At 40.9% G+C, this 16,452-nt stretch overlaps 1 protein-coding gene across 1 annotated transcript; it reads left to right on the top strand.

The window, feature by feature from the left end:
• Positions 1-554: 554 nt before the first annotated feature.
• Positions 555-13,014, top strand: TMEM128 (transmembrane protein 128). Its single transcript, XM_036763706.1, has 5 exons — positions 555-693; positions 4,458-4,599; positions 6,120-6,278; positions 9,934-10,041; positions 12,091-13,014. The coding sequence occupies exons 1-4, from the start codon at positions 588-590 to the stop codon at positions 10,031-10,033; spliced, it is 507 nt and encodes a 168-aa protein (XP_036619601.1). The 5' UTR covers positions 555-587; the 3' UTR covers positions 10,034-10,041; positions 12,091-13,014.
• Positions 13,015-16,452: the final 3,438 nt, after the last annotated feature.

Here is a 16,452-nt window from a genome sequence, read left to right as displayed (position 1 = left end):
GGTGGCAAAAAGGTGTCTGGCTTAGGAATCCACAGGGGCATACATTTACGGTGTGAAGAACAGGAGAGTTAAGATGGCACCAGGAGGCAGGAGCCTCCAACCCTTGTTTGCAATGTGAATGGTTCCAGTATCCTTTTAAATAGGTTTGATAGAACTGTATAATGTCACACATGTTACTTGAATCTATTTGCCAGGCCTGGGAAGTGAATTTGCACCGGGAAAAAACAAAACGAGACAAAAGATCAAATTACTGCCTATACTGGGGAGTAGAGGGAATTAAATAAAATCTTCAACATCATTAGTATATACATCTTAAACAGTAGGATTACAAACAATTTACGCCTTGAAATATCCATGTCGTCCGGTTGCCCATCGCCTAGCAGCCAGTTTACGTTAGAGGCAGACTTTGAACTCAGGTCTTCCTAAACTAATGTGTTTTGGCACAATACCGCCCCGTACGTCGATTACCGTCCCACAGACCAGCTACTTTTCCGGCTTCCCGGGAATCTGGAATTCCTAAAGTCCAGGAGAAAGCGGGCGGAACCCGCGACCTCTCTCGACAACGTCACTTCCGTAGCGTAGCCAAGATGGCGACGGCAATAGACGCGGGCGAACTCCATCAGCTGAGGCGGCGCTTCCAGGAGGAAGGCCTGCTGGGGGCCTCGGCGCTTCAAGGCCACGGAGCAGAGGCTGGTAAGGCGTCCGCTAGCGTCCGCTCATCAGAGCGGTACCTGACAGCCCGGGGCTGGAGGCGGGGAGGAAGTGACCCATTCCTGTATTCTGACGCAGGCTCCGCCCCTTTAGGGCGCGAGCCCCTCACGCGCCCTTCCCCCGCCCTCTCACGCGGGTGCGCGCCCGTCTCCTCCTCCTTCCTCGGTCCATCCTCGCGGGTGCGCGCGCCTCCTCTGTGCTCTCGCCCGCCCCCGCGGGGCCGCCCCTTTTCCCTTCCAATACCCCCCTCTTTCTCCTCGTCTCCCGGTAGCGTGGGTCCGTTTGGGGCCAGGGGCAGCGTTAGGAGATCCCTTCGTGGAAGAGAAGCCGGCTTCTCCCCTATATTAGAGACGTGCGAGTGTTAGAGCGGGAAGCAGATATCCAGGCCGACAGGCGGGGAAACTGAGGCCAAGTTGTGTCCCAGAGGATGCTGGGAAAATGAGCTCCTCCTCCCCCCCCCCCCCCACCGGGCTCTCAAGATTTTGTGTTGTGGTGATGGGAAAAGTCAAGTGCCCCGCAGCACTTCTAGGCCTTGTTAATTTAGAAAAAGCTGTGAGGGGCGGGCGGGAATAGCCATGAACTTGTGCATCTGAGTTTGAATCCTGGTGGATGACCTCTCAGCCCCATTTGCTCCTATTTTTATACCAGCCTCAAGGAGTAAGTGTGATGAAGTCAGAAAAGGTCCCGGCAGGGTCAGGAGGCTGTTTAAAATTAAGATGTTGAAATTAAAGCGCCTGACTTTCAAACTTCCTGATACCTAGATTCCTCGTGCTCTTGTGCCCTCCTAGACTTTCCTGGAGGCATCCCGTGGGAGTGGTCTGGTTCCCCTCCCCTGGGCTCCAAAGACAAGTATTAAGCGCCTACTGTGTGCCGGGCACCGTGCCAAACTTTGGGGATACAAAGAAAGGGCAGAGACAGTTTCTACCCTCAGGAAGCTGCGCCCTGATGGGGGAGGGCCCTGTGAAGACCTGTGCACAGTGAACCCTATGTGGGATCCATTGGGGGTGATGGGCGGAGGAAAGGCTATGGGGAAAGGCTCCCTGTAGGACGAACGCTTCAGCTGGGGCTTCAACCGTGGCTGAGCCAGTCAGTGAAGGGGCTGGGCGCCGGGGTCCTTCAGCCCGCTTCCAAGGTAGTACTTTGTGATTCCGTGCAGACACCCTGGGCTGAGAATGTGGAGTCAGGCTTCGGCCTCGTGCGTCATTTACGGGCCTGTCTATTCCTCATGTGTAAGACGGGGTCCTAGAAGCCTCAGCGCCCACTCCCCGGGGCTGCCTGGAGAAAAGGAGTGTGCACACTGAGCCGGCCTTGGGAGCCGCGGGCGGGCGCTTTGCTCTTCAGGAGGCCGTGTGCGCTCCGCACCTAGCTGGGAGCCCTGTCCGGGAGCCCGCCTGGCAATGGCCTTCGTTTAGAGGCCCGGGCTTGTCCCTGTGGCAAGCAGCCGGGCCGAGCGTCAGGCCGAGAGTTAGTGGTTAGGGCCGCTCTCTAGGCCGGGCTCCGCTGTTCTCTCACCCAGTGGTTTGGGGCTAGGCCCTCCTTTGTATGTTAGCTTTCTCATATGTAAAACAAATGGGTACTGTATTCCGGCTAAAGGCCCTGCCTGGACTCAGGGTGTTCGAGTGTTCAACCAGAAAGCGCTGTTTGTGGGAAGCACACAGGCCCAAGGAGCGCACCATGATCCTCTGAATGTCGGGGATTCAGGCATAGCTTGTGATACACCTGCCTCGTTTTTATAGACCAAACGGGGACGTGCTGGTGAATGTTGAACTCCTGTTTAGCGACAGGCCGTAGGTTTAATTTAATTTAATTTAGTTTGCACTGTTAACATTTTCTCCATTACTTACGCACGTCTCAACAATCAACAAAACAATGAATCGAGCCCCGATTTTATAGCATTTGCAGATTTCCAAGGTCTGAGCGCTGCCGCTGAAAACTGAGCCGTTGACTCTCCCATAAATGAGCCTTTGGCAGCTTGGTGGTATATGGTATAGAGCGCTTGACCTCGAGTCAGGAATGTTGTTGTGGGTCAGTTTTCAGTCGTATCTGAGTCTCCATGATCCCTTTTGGCATTTTCTTGTAAAGACACTGGAATGATTTGCCATTTCCTTTTCCAGTTCATTTAACAGAAGAAGAAACTGAGGCAAACGGGTCAAGTGACTTGCCCAGGGTCACACAGCTCGTAAGTATCTGAGGCTGGATATGTTTATTCCTTAGTCCAGGCCCAGTACTGTATCCACGGTGCCACCCAGCTGCCTGAGTCGGGAAGACCCAAGTTAAAATTTGGCCTCAGACTCCATTTGCTAGCTGTGTGAACCCAGGCAAATCACTTAATCTCTATTTGCCTGAGTTTCCTTAATTAATAATAGCATCTGTCTCACAGGACCAAATGAAATAAAAGGGCTATAAAGATTTTTTACAAAATTTATACAAATGCTTTTTAATTTGGTCACTTGTTCATTGAGCCACATGGATATTTCCTCATTCATTGAGGAGCTCTACTGCTTTAATTTTTAGAGCTGCCTGTAATAGATTATGGGGAAAATTAATTTTTTAACATCTGCTCATATAGCTAAAGAATCATAGAATGTTAGAGCCAGAAGATTCATTCAATCCTCCCCCACCCTTTGCTTGACTGATGAAACTGAAGCCCAGAAAGGTGAAATTACTTGCGTAAGGGCACAAGGTAAGTTAGCGATTGAGCTGGGATTAGAAACCAGTGTTTTGCCCTTTAAGGTCCTTATTTGCTACAGACATCAAATAACATCTGACATTTTAAAAATAAGCCTATGATTGAACAAACTGAAAATTTTTATTTTGGTAGAAAGAGTAGATAAATTCTATTTTTTTCAATGTAATAGCTACTGTAGTTATGCTTGGAGATTTTTATATCAACATATAGGAATCTTTTTCATCAAAAGCTATTAGATAAAAGGATTCTCCCCTATTTTCATGAGGCTGTAGCATATCTGAATGATTTTTAAAACAAAGTATTCCTGGGAAATATGGCAGCTCAAAAAGACAAGGTCAGGGACACTGTAACACGCATTAACAGTATTCAGAATAGTACAGTGGTAGACTTTAGCTGATAAGTACTTAGAGAAGATCTGTTCAGTCCCTCACTTTGTAAACAGATCCTACAGAATTTGTGACTTGTAAGAATCGTTGTGAGGGCCAAGACCAGAACCACGGTCTCCTTCAGTCTAGTCCAGTATTCTTTCCACTAACCCAGAAATTACCTTTTAAAAAATGCATTTCAAAAAGCAAGTAACAGGAAGTTATGAAAGGGTTTTTGGGGTGATCAGCATTTATGTTCTTATTTTGCCAACATTTTTTCCTTTATTTTTCTTAATCTTTAATAAGGATTCAGGCTGCTCATTGATGATAAACTGAATCAGTATCATTTTCCAGATGACAGAATAATCCCAGCACTGTAAGACTTCTCATTTTTTCTGAAGATATCCAAGTATGACCGATATTAGCCTCAAAAATATTTATTTAGATGAAATGAGTCCAGTATTTTTAGAATAATATTCCTTTTCTCCTGGGTTTTTTTTCCTCACAAATGTTTACATGTTAAGAGTCTGGAGATGAGATCAATGATAGTCTTATTTTTCTAATATTTACCTTCATCTACTTCAGAGACAATCTAGGTTTTTTAGAAGTGATATTACTGTATTTTGTTTAAAATAGTTGATACATTATTTCATTTTATAGAGTAATCAGACAAAATCTCTTCTTCTTTGCAGAAGAACCTACAACTGTTGAGAAAAAAGAAAAACCCCTTCCAAGACTTAATATCCATTCTGCCTTTTGGATTTTGGCATCCATTGTTGTGACATATTATGTTGAATTTTTTAAAACTGTGAAAGAAAACATACAAACAAGTGGGTAAGGAAATTCAGTTTTGTAAGTAAACATTTTAGTGAGTCTGTTGCTTTGTTTTTAATGTTTTGCTTTTGTCAGCCAATGAAACAGCTTGAGTTCCTTTTCAAGATCCCACTGGAAAGATTCCTATATAATCTAGATAGCTTTAAGTAAACCCATTATTTCAAAACCACTACTTTTCAGCTCTTATTATGAAGCATACTTTGGAGACAACTACCATGTGAATCTTTTTTACCGTAAGTTTTCAGTGCACAATTTGCATGATATTTCCCCAGTAGAATCATCTCTAATTATCAATATAAGAGAAAAGTGTACTTTATTAAATTCACATTGCAGCTCATTTTTCTGCAACAATACATTCTAAAAAGTAAGGTATATCTATTACATACGTACTATAACATTATACCTGGGGGCAGACATGTGATTTCATAGATAAGAAGGGTGAAGAAACTGCCTGTACCACTGCAGGTCAGCACCTTTGCCATTTATGTTCTTAGTCATCCAGAGCACTGAGAGGTTAAGGGTCACTTTTCTCGAGGTCATATAGCTGGTGTGTATGTGTCAGAGGTGGGACTAAAACCCAAATGACATGAATATAGAAGAAAGAATAATATGGCCTTGACTTATTTCCTGTTCTCAGAGCTCATCTGTGGGCACTGGATGCTCTTGGGCTTAGAGAAAGGAGGGAGGTGTGAGAAAGGCCTGTCCAGAAAAGCTTCAGAACTGGAATGTAGGGGAGTGGGGCGAAGAACGAGCTTCTGAGAGGCAGAGTGGGAGGTGGGAGAAAGAGGTTTGGAGTTGGACGATAAGGTGGCATCACCTTAGGAAAGTTGCTTCATCTCTCTGGGCCTTAGTTTCCTCCCTTTTAACAAAGATTTTTAAAAATAGAGTTAAAAATAATTTAGAAAAAACTAACCAGTACATTGTGTCTGACTATATTAACATCACAAGATCATAGTCCTTACTTTTACATATTTCAGGTCTTCTATGGAGCTGGGTGGTCTAAACAAAACAACATTAAACAAAATGTTTTGGTTTTTGGATCTTTTCCACATATGTTATTTTAGTCTTTTTGTATAATGTTTCCTTAGTTCTATTTACTTCACTCTAACCATGCCCAGTGTCCTCATTCTTTGTTGGTTTCTGCAGCATTTGCTACTTTTGACACTTCTGTCCCCTGGTTCTCCTGGTTATCTGGGCTAATCCTACTCAGTCTCCTTTTCATGGTCACTGCACATGGCCCTCCCTGTCTGCCCGGTGCGCCCAAGAGTTGTTATCTTATGTTGCTATTTAGTTCTTTCATGCGTTTGTGCTTTGGCTCCCCAACAAGATTACAAGGTTCTCCAGGGCAAGGCTAGTCTTCAGATTGCTTTATTTTTTTCCAGCAGCCCCAGTATTTGTTGTCTTCTTTCATTGATAATTTGTAGGCAGTGGCTTTGATTTCATGTTAATAGATGAAATTTTTGAACTTTGTAATCATTTGTTGACTGTTCTTTTGTACTTTTGTTCTTGTTTTCTGTCAGGTGGCTTCTGGTTGGTATCAGCCTTTTGATCACAAGCTTAGCTATTGCATTTTACTGCATATTGTATCTGGAATGGTATTGTGGAATTGGAGACTATGATGTCAGATATCCAGTACTGATACCTCTTACAACTGCTACTTTCATTTTAGCAGGAATTTGGTAAGTTAATTTTGATGTAAAACATAGTTAATAATATCTCATTTCTGGAAAAACTTCAAAATACAACATACAATTTGAAAGTAGGTCTTTATGCTCTCTTTTTTTTGTATCTGAGACTTTGACATCTTATACTGCATTGGTTTTGATATAGTTACCAATTGTTAAAATTGGAAATCTGACAGAACTAGCAATATTTGCAGGTGGCGCATGTCTGGTAGGGATTATGTGAAGCATGGATGCCGAGATGAACAGGGAAATCCACTCCAGGACTCCATAAGGTTTCTGTACTGATGAAGGATTGGCCACTGGTGGCAGAGAGAGGCAATATGGGGTGGGGTGCAGACCCCAGGAAGGAGGAAGTACACCTGGGACAAAGCTCATCTTAGACCTGGGCCAGGCAATGGAAGAATTTACGTGGATTAGTAGTGGAGGAAGTGGAGTTATGTTGATCAGTTGTCATGGAAACCTACAAATTTCCTTTTCACATATTGCAGTACTTCCTCTATATCCATAAGTATTAATACTTGTGCTAATCATGGCAATATAGTTGTTTTTCCTAAAGTTTCTTTAGGGCCTTTTGTTTTTTATGCCATAATCATTTTCCATTATGCCTTCCTGCTAACCCTTAGAAAAAGTGAGGAAAACCAAGAGCACAGAGACTGTGTCTGACAATGTTCTCTGTCTACAAGCATCTCCCCTCTCTGTTGAGAAGGAACTGTGTTTTTTTCTTCTGCCGAGATAATAATTGCCATCTTCTTCTCATACTTCACTATTTTAGAGGATGCATGATCTCATTGATGTGTGGGTACCCCCTGTGAGTATAGATACACGCTAAACATTATCAAGTCTTGTCCTATACATTTTCAGTAAAGGACCCACCCTACATGCTGGGGACCTTTCTCTAGGATGTTTTGTTGTGTTTTACCTTACCAGGGGACCATCACAGTACTTAGGCTGTACTTTTCTTTTGATATAGTCCCAGCCCATTACACCACTTCTTGTATGTGAGTCATTCCTGATTGTATGTTGCCTTCTTACTTTCTTCAATCATTTCTGTTTCCTTTGGGCCACCTGCAAGAATGATCCTTTAATTGTAGTAATGTTTTCTGTCCATGTAGCATAATCATAAACATGTGGTTGTTGAAAAAATTGAATTTTTAGGTTTGGAAGCAGATTGAGACTGCATTAGAGTTTCCCACATACAGTCTATCCCCCTTTCTTCTGCTCAGCTTGAGGCCTGATTTGATGTACTGTCTTGATAGCTGTAGGCTTCATCTGTTTTTTTCATGTGTAGACTGTTAGACCAATCTCTTTTGAGTGGTCGTGGATTTCATTAAGAAGCCCTTATGGTATGAGGGTTAATACCATCATCATATTATATATAAGTAGGATCTGGAAAACCTCACTATCTCTAGGGAATCCTGCTACTCTCTGGGGCTAGGTGCAAGACACTTTCTGGAGATCAATAAATAACTTTGATTAGCATGTCTCTCTGTTTTATGCCTAGCTTTATACTAAGAAGATCATTGAATAAAGTTATCTCTGATTCCATCCATCAAAAATATGATATGATTTTAACATATACGTGAGAGATAACTTGTTGGAAGACAGTTTTAAGATTGTATTTTGACTCATCAAATAATTTTTGTAACCAAACCATAGGAATTTTGTATGTTCTCTACCTTTCAGTCAGTTGTGTGACTTTGAAGGTGTCATCTTCTGTAGAGAAGCCTGCCTGTTCCCTTTTCATATTGTTCTTAGATAACCTCAATATGTGCACAATCGTAAAGATTCTGTAGAGATCACTAAGATATCAATCAACTTTCTCTGTGTAATAATACCATCTGATTTTTTTTTTCAGTCTTTTAGATATCTTTGGAACTTTATCCTTAATGTTTTCAAAATGTGTTGTTTCCAGAACAAATTTATTTCTGTCTGTGCCTGCGCTCTGGTCCATCCCCTTTTCTCCATTTCGTTTTCTTTAGTGCCATTTTCACTTTATATACACATCAGGGACTAATGGTTTAGAGCTCAAATGTGGGTCCACTGTCTTTGATGATGAGAATAGTTTGTTGTAGAAATGTTGGCGAAGTATATTTTACCTCTTTATTTTCCTTCTTTTGGTTTCGTTATGATGTTCTTGGGATGATTTGGCTTATTGCTTTATGCCAAGACTCATTTTTTCCACTGCCACTTGTGACTGTTTTGCAAGGTGATACTTAAAGTAAAGTTTCTTGAAGGAAGAGACTAGGAATTAATGAGTATTAATTTTTATTACTGTGTTACCAACAAAATGACACTGAGAGTTACACTTGACTACAACTAAATATAAATAGCTAGGTAAAATGATCTAATTTAACTCTGCCGGGGTGGGGTGGGGTGGGAATCAATCTGTTTACATTTCCAGAGTGCAAAACCTTTATGCTTTTACCTGAGGAAGTCATCTGCTTCATCTCTACAGAAATACCATTTTCTGGCAAGGTTATGAGGGAACACAAAGTGTTAGAACTACACTTATTTGCCCCACTGCTGAATATTTGGACCAGTTAGTTTTGAGAGTATTCATCTTTTTGCTTAACATAATTCGTTTGTCATCTAGTCAGACGGACCTCTGCAAGTTTTTGGAGCATTAGATCGAATGAAAAGTATATTTCTACATTGAGATCTGTTGCTATGGTTTTAGACACGTAATTAAATACAGCCTCAAAAGTAAAGAAAGACATTTATAGAAGCTCACTTCAGGTAAATATTGTTGTCAATGAAACCCTTTCAGTAGTTAGAGAAGACAGGGTATGCGATAACATACAGTGAGTATAAAACTGATTCCTTTTAGAGTCAAGACAATTTACTACAAAATCACCCTCCCCGATCTTCAGGGTTGAATTAAGTACTTCTTTAACATTTTACACAATACGTTTCTTTTCCCTTTCTTTCACTGGAACCTCATCAGGACATGGGAAAAAGAGCAGAAGGGAACAGTGGAATAATACCTTTTGTTTCTTACAGCTTTGCTGCCAGGGAAACTAATTGCAGGATATATGTAGAATTTACTTGTGCAGCCCAAAAGTTTAGGATATTAGATTATTTCATGTGTAATGTAACGGGCCTGTTCCTCTGCTGATAATTCTATCTCATATAAACATTATAGAAATAATTGTATTTGAGACATTTAAAAATTCTTTACATAAAGTTAATTTTTCTTTTTACTTAAATTTTTTTACTACCACTATTTCCCAACATATTCTACTCCCACCCACCCAGAAAGACATTAAGTTAAAAAAAAGACAAGTTTTGAAAAAAAGATGACTTAATGCTAAAGAAAAATGTATTCAACTTATTTTTTGCCTTTTTTTTTTTTTCATTTCCAGTACTTAGCACAGTTCCTGGCATACTAAGTGCTTAATAAATGCTTTTTGACTGGACTGGACTGGACTAGACTGAAATGGGGAGAGACTTGAGGCAGGAAGCTAATTAGAAGGCAGTAATCTAAATGAGATGTGATTAGGGCCTGAACCAAGGTGGTAGCTATTTATTGGATATTTTCAAGCACTATATAAAGTAAGTTTTTTAAACACAATTTAAACTGGGATAAAAATTCCTTTGTACAGATATTCTAAAAAAAATGAAACTGACCCATTTTTTCCTTTTCTTTCAGTTTCAACATTGCCTTATGGCCTGTGTGGACACTTTTCACTCCCTTGATATTATTTACCCAGTTTATGGGTGCTATAATGCTTGTCTCTCTCCTTGGCTGATATTCAAGGTAATACTAATTAATGAAATATGAATTTTAAGCAATAGGTTAATGCTGTTTTATTTCATGATATTTCAAAATTTGAATTTAAAATTTAGCAACCTACTTTTGAAATGTCATTAATGGTGGGTTTCTTTTTAGATATTACTAAATCAGAGCCTATGTGACTCAGGATAAGGAAGAGTGAGCCTTTCCTTTTATTTATCTCTTTCAAGTTTGGAACAAAAGTATATCAATCAATTTGGTAGCCCTGTGGAGATAGATTATAGGGGCAAGAGACTGAAAGCATGGAGATCAATTAGAAAGCTATTGCAGAAATGTAGGCAAAAAGTCATGAGGGCTTGATTATGTGGGTGGAGAGAAGGGTATGGATATGAGAGATATTGTTGAGGTAGATCAACTGGACTTGGCACCTGAAGTGAGAGAGGGTAAAAAATAAAGGATAATTCTGAGGTTGCAAACTTGAGTGAATGGAAGAATGATGGTGTTCTTGACCCAAACGGGGAATGTAGGAGGCAGAATGGGTTTAGGGGGAAAGATTATGAGTTTTGTAGTAGACCTGTTGAGTTTGAGATGTTTATTCCAGCATCCAGTTGGAGTGGTTTAGTAGGCAGCTAGTGATGGTGACTGCTGTTCCGGAGAGGGATGTGGTTTAAATCCATAGACTATGGAGTCATTTACATAGAGATATTAATAAAACCCATAAAAATTGATGTTTACTGAAAATGTATAGAGGGAGGAAACCCAAGATAGAGCCCTCAAGTATACTTATTCCTAGTGGGTCAGACATGGATAGTGATCCAACAAAGGACTGAGAAGATGTAGTCAGACAAGAGAGAACATTGTCTTAAAACCCAGAGAGGAGAGAATATCAAGGAATAAGGGGTAGTCAGCAGTGTCAAAAGCTATCTAGAGAGGTCAAAAATTAGGAGGCCATCGGATCTAGCAAATAGATAATTGATAACCTTGGAAAGAGCAGTTTTAGTAGAATGATATGGGGTTGGAAGAAAATGAAAGGTAAGGAAGTAGAGGCAACTAGCATAAATGACTTTTTTAGGAGTTTTACTGAGAAAGGGATGTAGGACTATAGCTTGAGGGAACGGCAAGGAAATCTTCTAGAGAAGATTTTTTTAAGCATGGAGGGTATCTGAGCATGCTAATAGAAGGGAAAGAATCAGTTTATTAAAAAAGGGAGAAGGAATGTTTAAAGGGACATGTTACTGGAATAAATAGGACAGGGTGGGATCAAGGACACAAGTAGAGGGATTGGCCTTGGCAGTGATTAGAGTATGGGGGATGATGTTGAGGGAGTTTTAGGTTTAGAATTGGAGAGAAGAGGGAGCTCATGACAGATACCCTCTATTTTCTTCATAAAGTGTGATGTGAGGTCCTTTGTCTCTCATTAGGGAGTGAAGGAGGAAGGGATATCTGTTAGGGATGCAGTATTGTTGGCTTGAAGAGAGAAGTTTGAAATAGCCATTGTATAGAATGCATCAGTTAATCAGAGAGGCTTAATAACATTGCTGTACAGTATTGAGGACTCAGACGAGATTAGATAATCTATATTTGTACTGGACCCAGTTGGCATGGTTGCCTTTTCCCTGCATTGTTCAGAACAAGAGTAGGAACAAAGAAGGGAGATGGTGACGGTAACCCAGGTTGGGGGTTAGTATGGCATGAGTTCATTGTACCAGGTGATGTAGTTCTAGAGTAGAAAATAGAGTAGAACTGAACTGCTTTAACTCTAGAGTTAAAATTATGAAAAGAGAAAAGTGAGGCCAGAGCAGGGGGCATGGGCTAAGAAAGCAGGGAGGGGTAGAGTGATTGGAGCTTATGATGAGGACAGCTTTCGCTCTCTTGAATAGCTAAAACTCTGGTCCTTGACTTGGGTACATGTAGCAGGGTGGCTAGATGCCTGGTGTCTGGGCCATCAGAGGCTTTGAGTGATGATGAAATCATAAAATACTATTTTGAATATTTAGGTTTTTAAAAAAACATCATAATTGATTTAAAATTCTTCCTATTTTGGTGGGAATTTAAATGATGTCTTTCTCTTAGGTTTTACATCGGAAGCAAATGTGTTAACACTAAACCAGTAAAACAGAATGTGGATGAAGAATGGAACCAGCCATAAAGTATTTCTGGCCTCTGAAAAGAGGGTTTTACTTGGAAAAGTAAATAGAGAGTTGTTTGAAATCAAGGTGGATTTTCTTTTCTTTTTTTTTTTTTTTTTAGCACAGTCCTGATCTTGAGTTGTGGAATTGCACAGATTACTGTTAACATCTAAATGATTTTTTGAAAATTGCAGTCTGAGTTTTAATGACTAGGGGAAACTATTATAATTTAAAGATTCTTAACAGGTCTGTAGGTAAAAGTGAAATTTATATTCTAGCCTTAGAATGCATTCCCAGTATTTTGTTTGAATAATTAATTTATTTCAGCCCCTTTTTCGGGATAGATATGTAATTTTGTATGTCAGCTTCATGTATCTTTAAGAGAATTACATTGTCTTGTGCCTTTAAAGCTCATTGGAGTAATTATGGTATACTTTATTTTTACAATTTTTTTTGTTAAATGGGAGTTCTTATTAAAAGCAATAGTTTTCCTGTACCTCTTAGTATTAAATTATCTCTTGTGTAAATAATTATGCCAAGTTTTCTTTATTTGTTTAATGTTGGGATTTTTAGCCATTTAAAATGAGTTTAATACATTTTGTTTCTTAACATTAAATTACATTTTGCAAAAAATGTCTCTTTTTATTTTTTTAATATGTATTTACTAATTGTGCATACCCTTGAATTTTGTCACCTTCTGGGAAGAAACCCTTCTAAGTTGTTTGTAGAAGTGTTCAGGGATGCATTAAAAATCATTCCTAATTTAAATATAGAAATGCCTAAATTTAAAATATGGATTTAATGTTATGACATGAAAAAAAATCCTAGATGTTTATTCTTTTTACTGTAATAAATTTAATTCCACAAACGTTATGTGCTCAGTATTGTCCCTCTCCTCCCTTACCCAAAAATGAAATAGTGCTTCCCAAGTGCTCCCCAAGGAGTTTACATTTTATCCTTGGGGTGATAGGGGCTGAGGGTGGTGGGAAGCAATATGTACACAGAGAACTAAATACAAGTTAATTTGAAGAGGAGGAAAGCACTGACCCTTAAGGAGATAGCGAAGCCCTCATGCAAGAGCCTTATCATGTGAGGATAAAAATAATTACATCTATGTAGTAAAGCTCATGGGATCTTAGATCTAGAGCTGAAAGAGACCTCAGCCCATTTAGTCCAAATCCCTCATTTTACAGATGAGGAAACAGAAGTCTGGTTGGCTTGTTCCATGGTGTAACATAAATGAAGTCATTAGGTTGCTGAGTCAGATTGTAGAGGGTTTCAGGTTGGGGATTTTGCATTTTATCCTAGGGAACCACTTGGGATTTTTGAGTATCAAATTAGTGTGGTCAGACCTATTGCCTTGGGAGGATTACTTTGGCATCCGTTTGGAGGATGAGTTGGAGAAGGAAGTCTTGAAGTGGGAAGACCAGTGACCGGCAAGAGGTGATTAGGTCTTGATCTAGGGAAGTGGTTACCCTGAAACAGGGTAGTAGTTATGAGTGCAAAAGAGAGGAGAGATGGGGAGGTAGAATTGATAGAACTGGGTAACTGATTTACTATGGGGAAAAGAGGAAATCAAGAATAACTGAGGATGCAAACCTCTCAGAATAGGAGAATAATTGTGGCCTTAAAAGAAATGGGGCAGTTTAGAGGAGGGACAGACTTGGACATTTTGAACATGTTATGTTTGAGATGCCTCAGGGACATACTTGGATGTGCAGCAGGCAATTTGACGTGTGAATGGAGGTGAGGAGCGATTAGGGCCAAATATGAAGATTTGGGAGTCTGCATGGAGAGAGGATTTGACTACGTGGGAGCTGAAGAGGTCACTAGGGGTGTTCCAGCACCTGTGCTAAGGTGCAGGAGATAAGTGATCCAGCTGAGGAGACAGAGGTTAGACAGAAGGACTAGGAGAGAATGTTGTTGCAAGAAGTCAAGGAGGAGAGAATGTGTAGGAAGATGGGATCAGGCAACTGTGAAATCTGCAGAGAGGTCAAGGAGAATGAGGATTGAGAAAAGTTCATTGTTGAGGTCATTGGGGAGTACAGTTTCAGTGGAGTAGTGGCCTTTTAAGCCAGGCTGTAAGGGGTGGAGAAGTGAGTGGAAATGAGGAAGTGGAGATGGAGCATGGAAACAGGTTTTCAGAGATAGATAAAGCATTTATTATGCACTTACCTTGGTAGTGTGCTTTCCAGGGATGTACACATTGATAATGAGGCTGCCGCACACATTTTCTGGATCTAGCTCAGTGTTTGGGAGGCTCTGAATTAAATTGTATTATACTGACTACCAAACTGAAGGTCTACAGAGCCGTTGTGCTGACCTCATTGTTCTATGCCTGTGAAACCTGGACAGTATACCAGCGCCATGCTAGGAAACTGAATCGCTTCCATTTAAATTGTCTTAGGAAGATTCTGAAGATCACCTGGCAGGATATGATACCAGACACTGAGGTCCTTTTTCAAACTAAACTGCCAAGCATTCAAACCCTACTACAGAGAACGCAATTCTGATAGGCTGGCCACATCGCTCGAATGCAAAACGTATGCTTGCCAAAAAGACTGTTTTATGGAGAACTCGTACAGGGCAAGCACTTACCTGGAAGTCGTGAGAAGCGATACAAGGACCCTCTCAAGGTCTCTCTTAAGAACTTTGGAGATGATTGTGTGACATGGGAGACACTGACACGGGAGTACATAGCAGGGAAGGTGTTGTGTTCTATGAGCAAAGCAGAATTGAAGTAGCTCAAAAGAAACGTGAGATGAGCAAATTTAGAGAATCCACCCCAAGTGTTCATTTGGACTATTTATGCCTGACCTGTGGTAGAACATTCTGAGCTCATATTGCTCTGATCAGCCACAGTCGGACACACTATAACTTGACTCTAGCATAGTGATGTCATTTTGGTCCTTTTCAAGAACAAAGGACAGCTACCAACCAACCAACTCTGTACCAAGAACTTAGCTACATGCTGGGAATACAAACACAAGCAAAAACTAGGGATAGTCTCCACCCTCATGGAGTTTACATTTTACTGGGGAAATACTACATGTAAAAAGGGACTGAAAAGCAATTTGGGTTGGAAGGGGAAGTTACCTGAGCTGGGATGAGGTTCAGAAGAAGACAACTAGGTTTGGAGTAAGCTTGACTGGCATGGGTGCTTCCTCAAATAGAAACCTGGGAACACACCAGTCAGAGGAGGACACTAGAGGTGAAGGCACCGCCAGAGATAAAAGGCAGAATGAAGGTTTTTAAAGGATGGAGAGACCCGAGAATGTTTAGGGAATAGGTTCATTATTAGATAATACGAATTTATTGTGAGCCCAGCCATCTTTGTTAGACAACCTCTAGCTGCATTCAGCAGCATGGAAAAAGGTAATTCACGATTGAGGTTTTGTAAGGCAAGGCAAAAGAGTGAGGGACGGGGTAAGTTGAATCGGTCAGTTGAATTGATAAGGACTGGTGGGAGGGAAGTGAGACAGAGCAGGAGTGATGGACGACTAAAGCAAGAAGGAGTGGACAAACTGTCAAGTGAGAATGATGAACAGGTTTAGGCTTAGCAGAAACAAGGCAGAAAAATACAAAAATGACAGGAAAATTTCAGAGCTTGGGATCATGGAAATAAGCACAATTATGGGTGAAATTGAGAAGGGTGGCTAAAGAGGAATAAAAATGTATGTCAATGACATCAAACTCAAATAGAAACATCCCTGCAGCCACATATTGACTTAGAAAACCACAAATTAACATGATATTGTTTTTTTATTTATCTTGTTAAACATTTCCCAATTACATTTTCATCTGCTTCTGCTTGCACTGGGGAGTTGGCCAGCAGCTGTGAGTTTGACACATCGGCTCTATTTCATAGGATTTGAGGTTGATGAACTTTTAAGCTAGAGTACCAGAGGGAATATTAGCTTACATTTTGAAGTCCCGAAGTATGAGGGCAGAGATTGGGAGAGTGACCTGGAGGTCAGTAGTTAACAGCAGCTCTGCACAGGGCTGGGTGATAACAGATAGGCCTGTAAGCCTTAGGAGTGGTTAATGATGGCATCAGAGGACACAGTCTGGATGCATGCCTACTTCTGAAACCCTGAGCCAAGAAGGGAGAGGGTGGCCAGGGATGCAGTGTCTTCTAGAGGGAAGACATAGTCCCAAGCACACGAGAACATGGAAGGAGTGTGAGAGGAAGAGATGAATGGGAATTTAATATGTTAATGGTAAAGTGCACAGAAGGCCAATGGAAGACAAAGGGCAGAGGAGATAAGGACTGAGAAGGGGTAGGGCTGGAGTGGGTGATGGTTGA

Source organism: Trichosurus vulpecula, chromosome 6 (genome assembly GCF_011100635.1).
Source record: "Trichosurus vulpecula isolate mTriVul1 chromosome 6, mTriVul1.pri, whole genome shotgun sequence".
Classification (NCBI taxonomy): domain Eukaryota; kingdom Metazoa; phylum Chordata; class Mammalia; order Diprotodontia; family Phalangeridae; genus Trichosurus; species Trichosurus vulpecula.
This window is presented reverse-complemented; position numbering and strand designations above follow the sequence as displayed.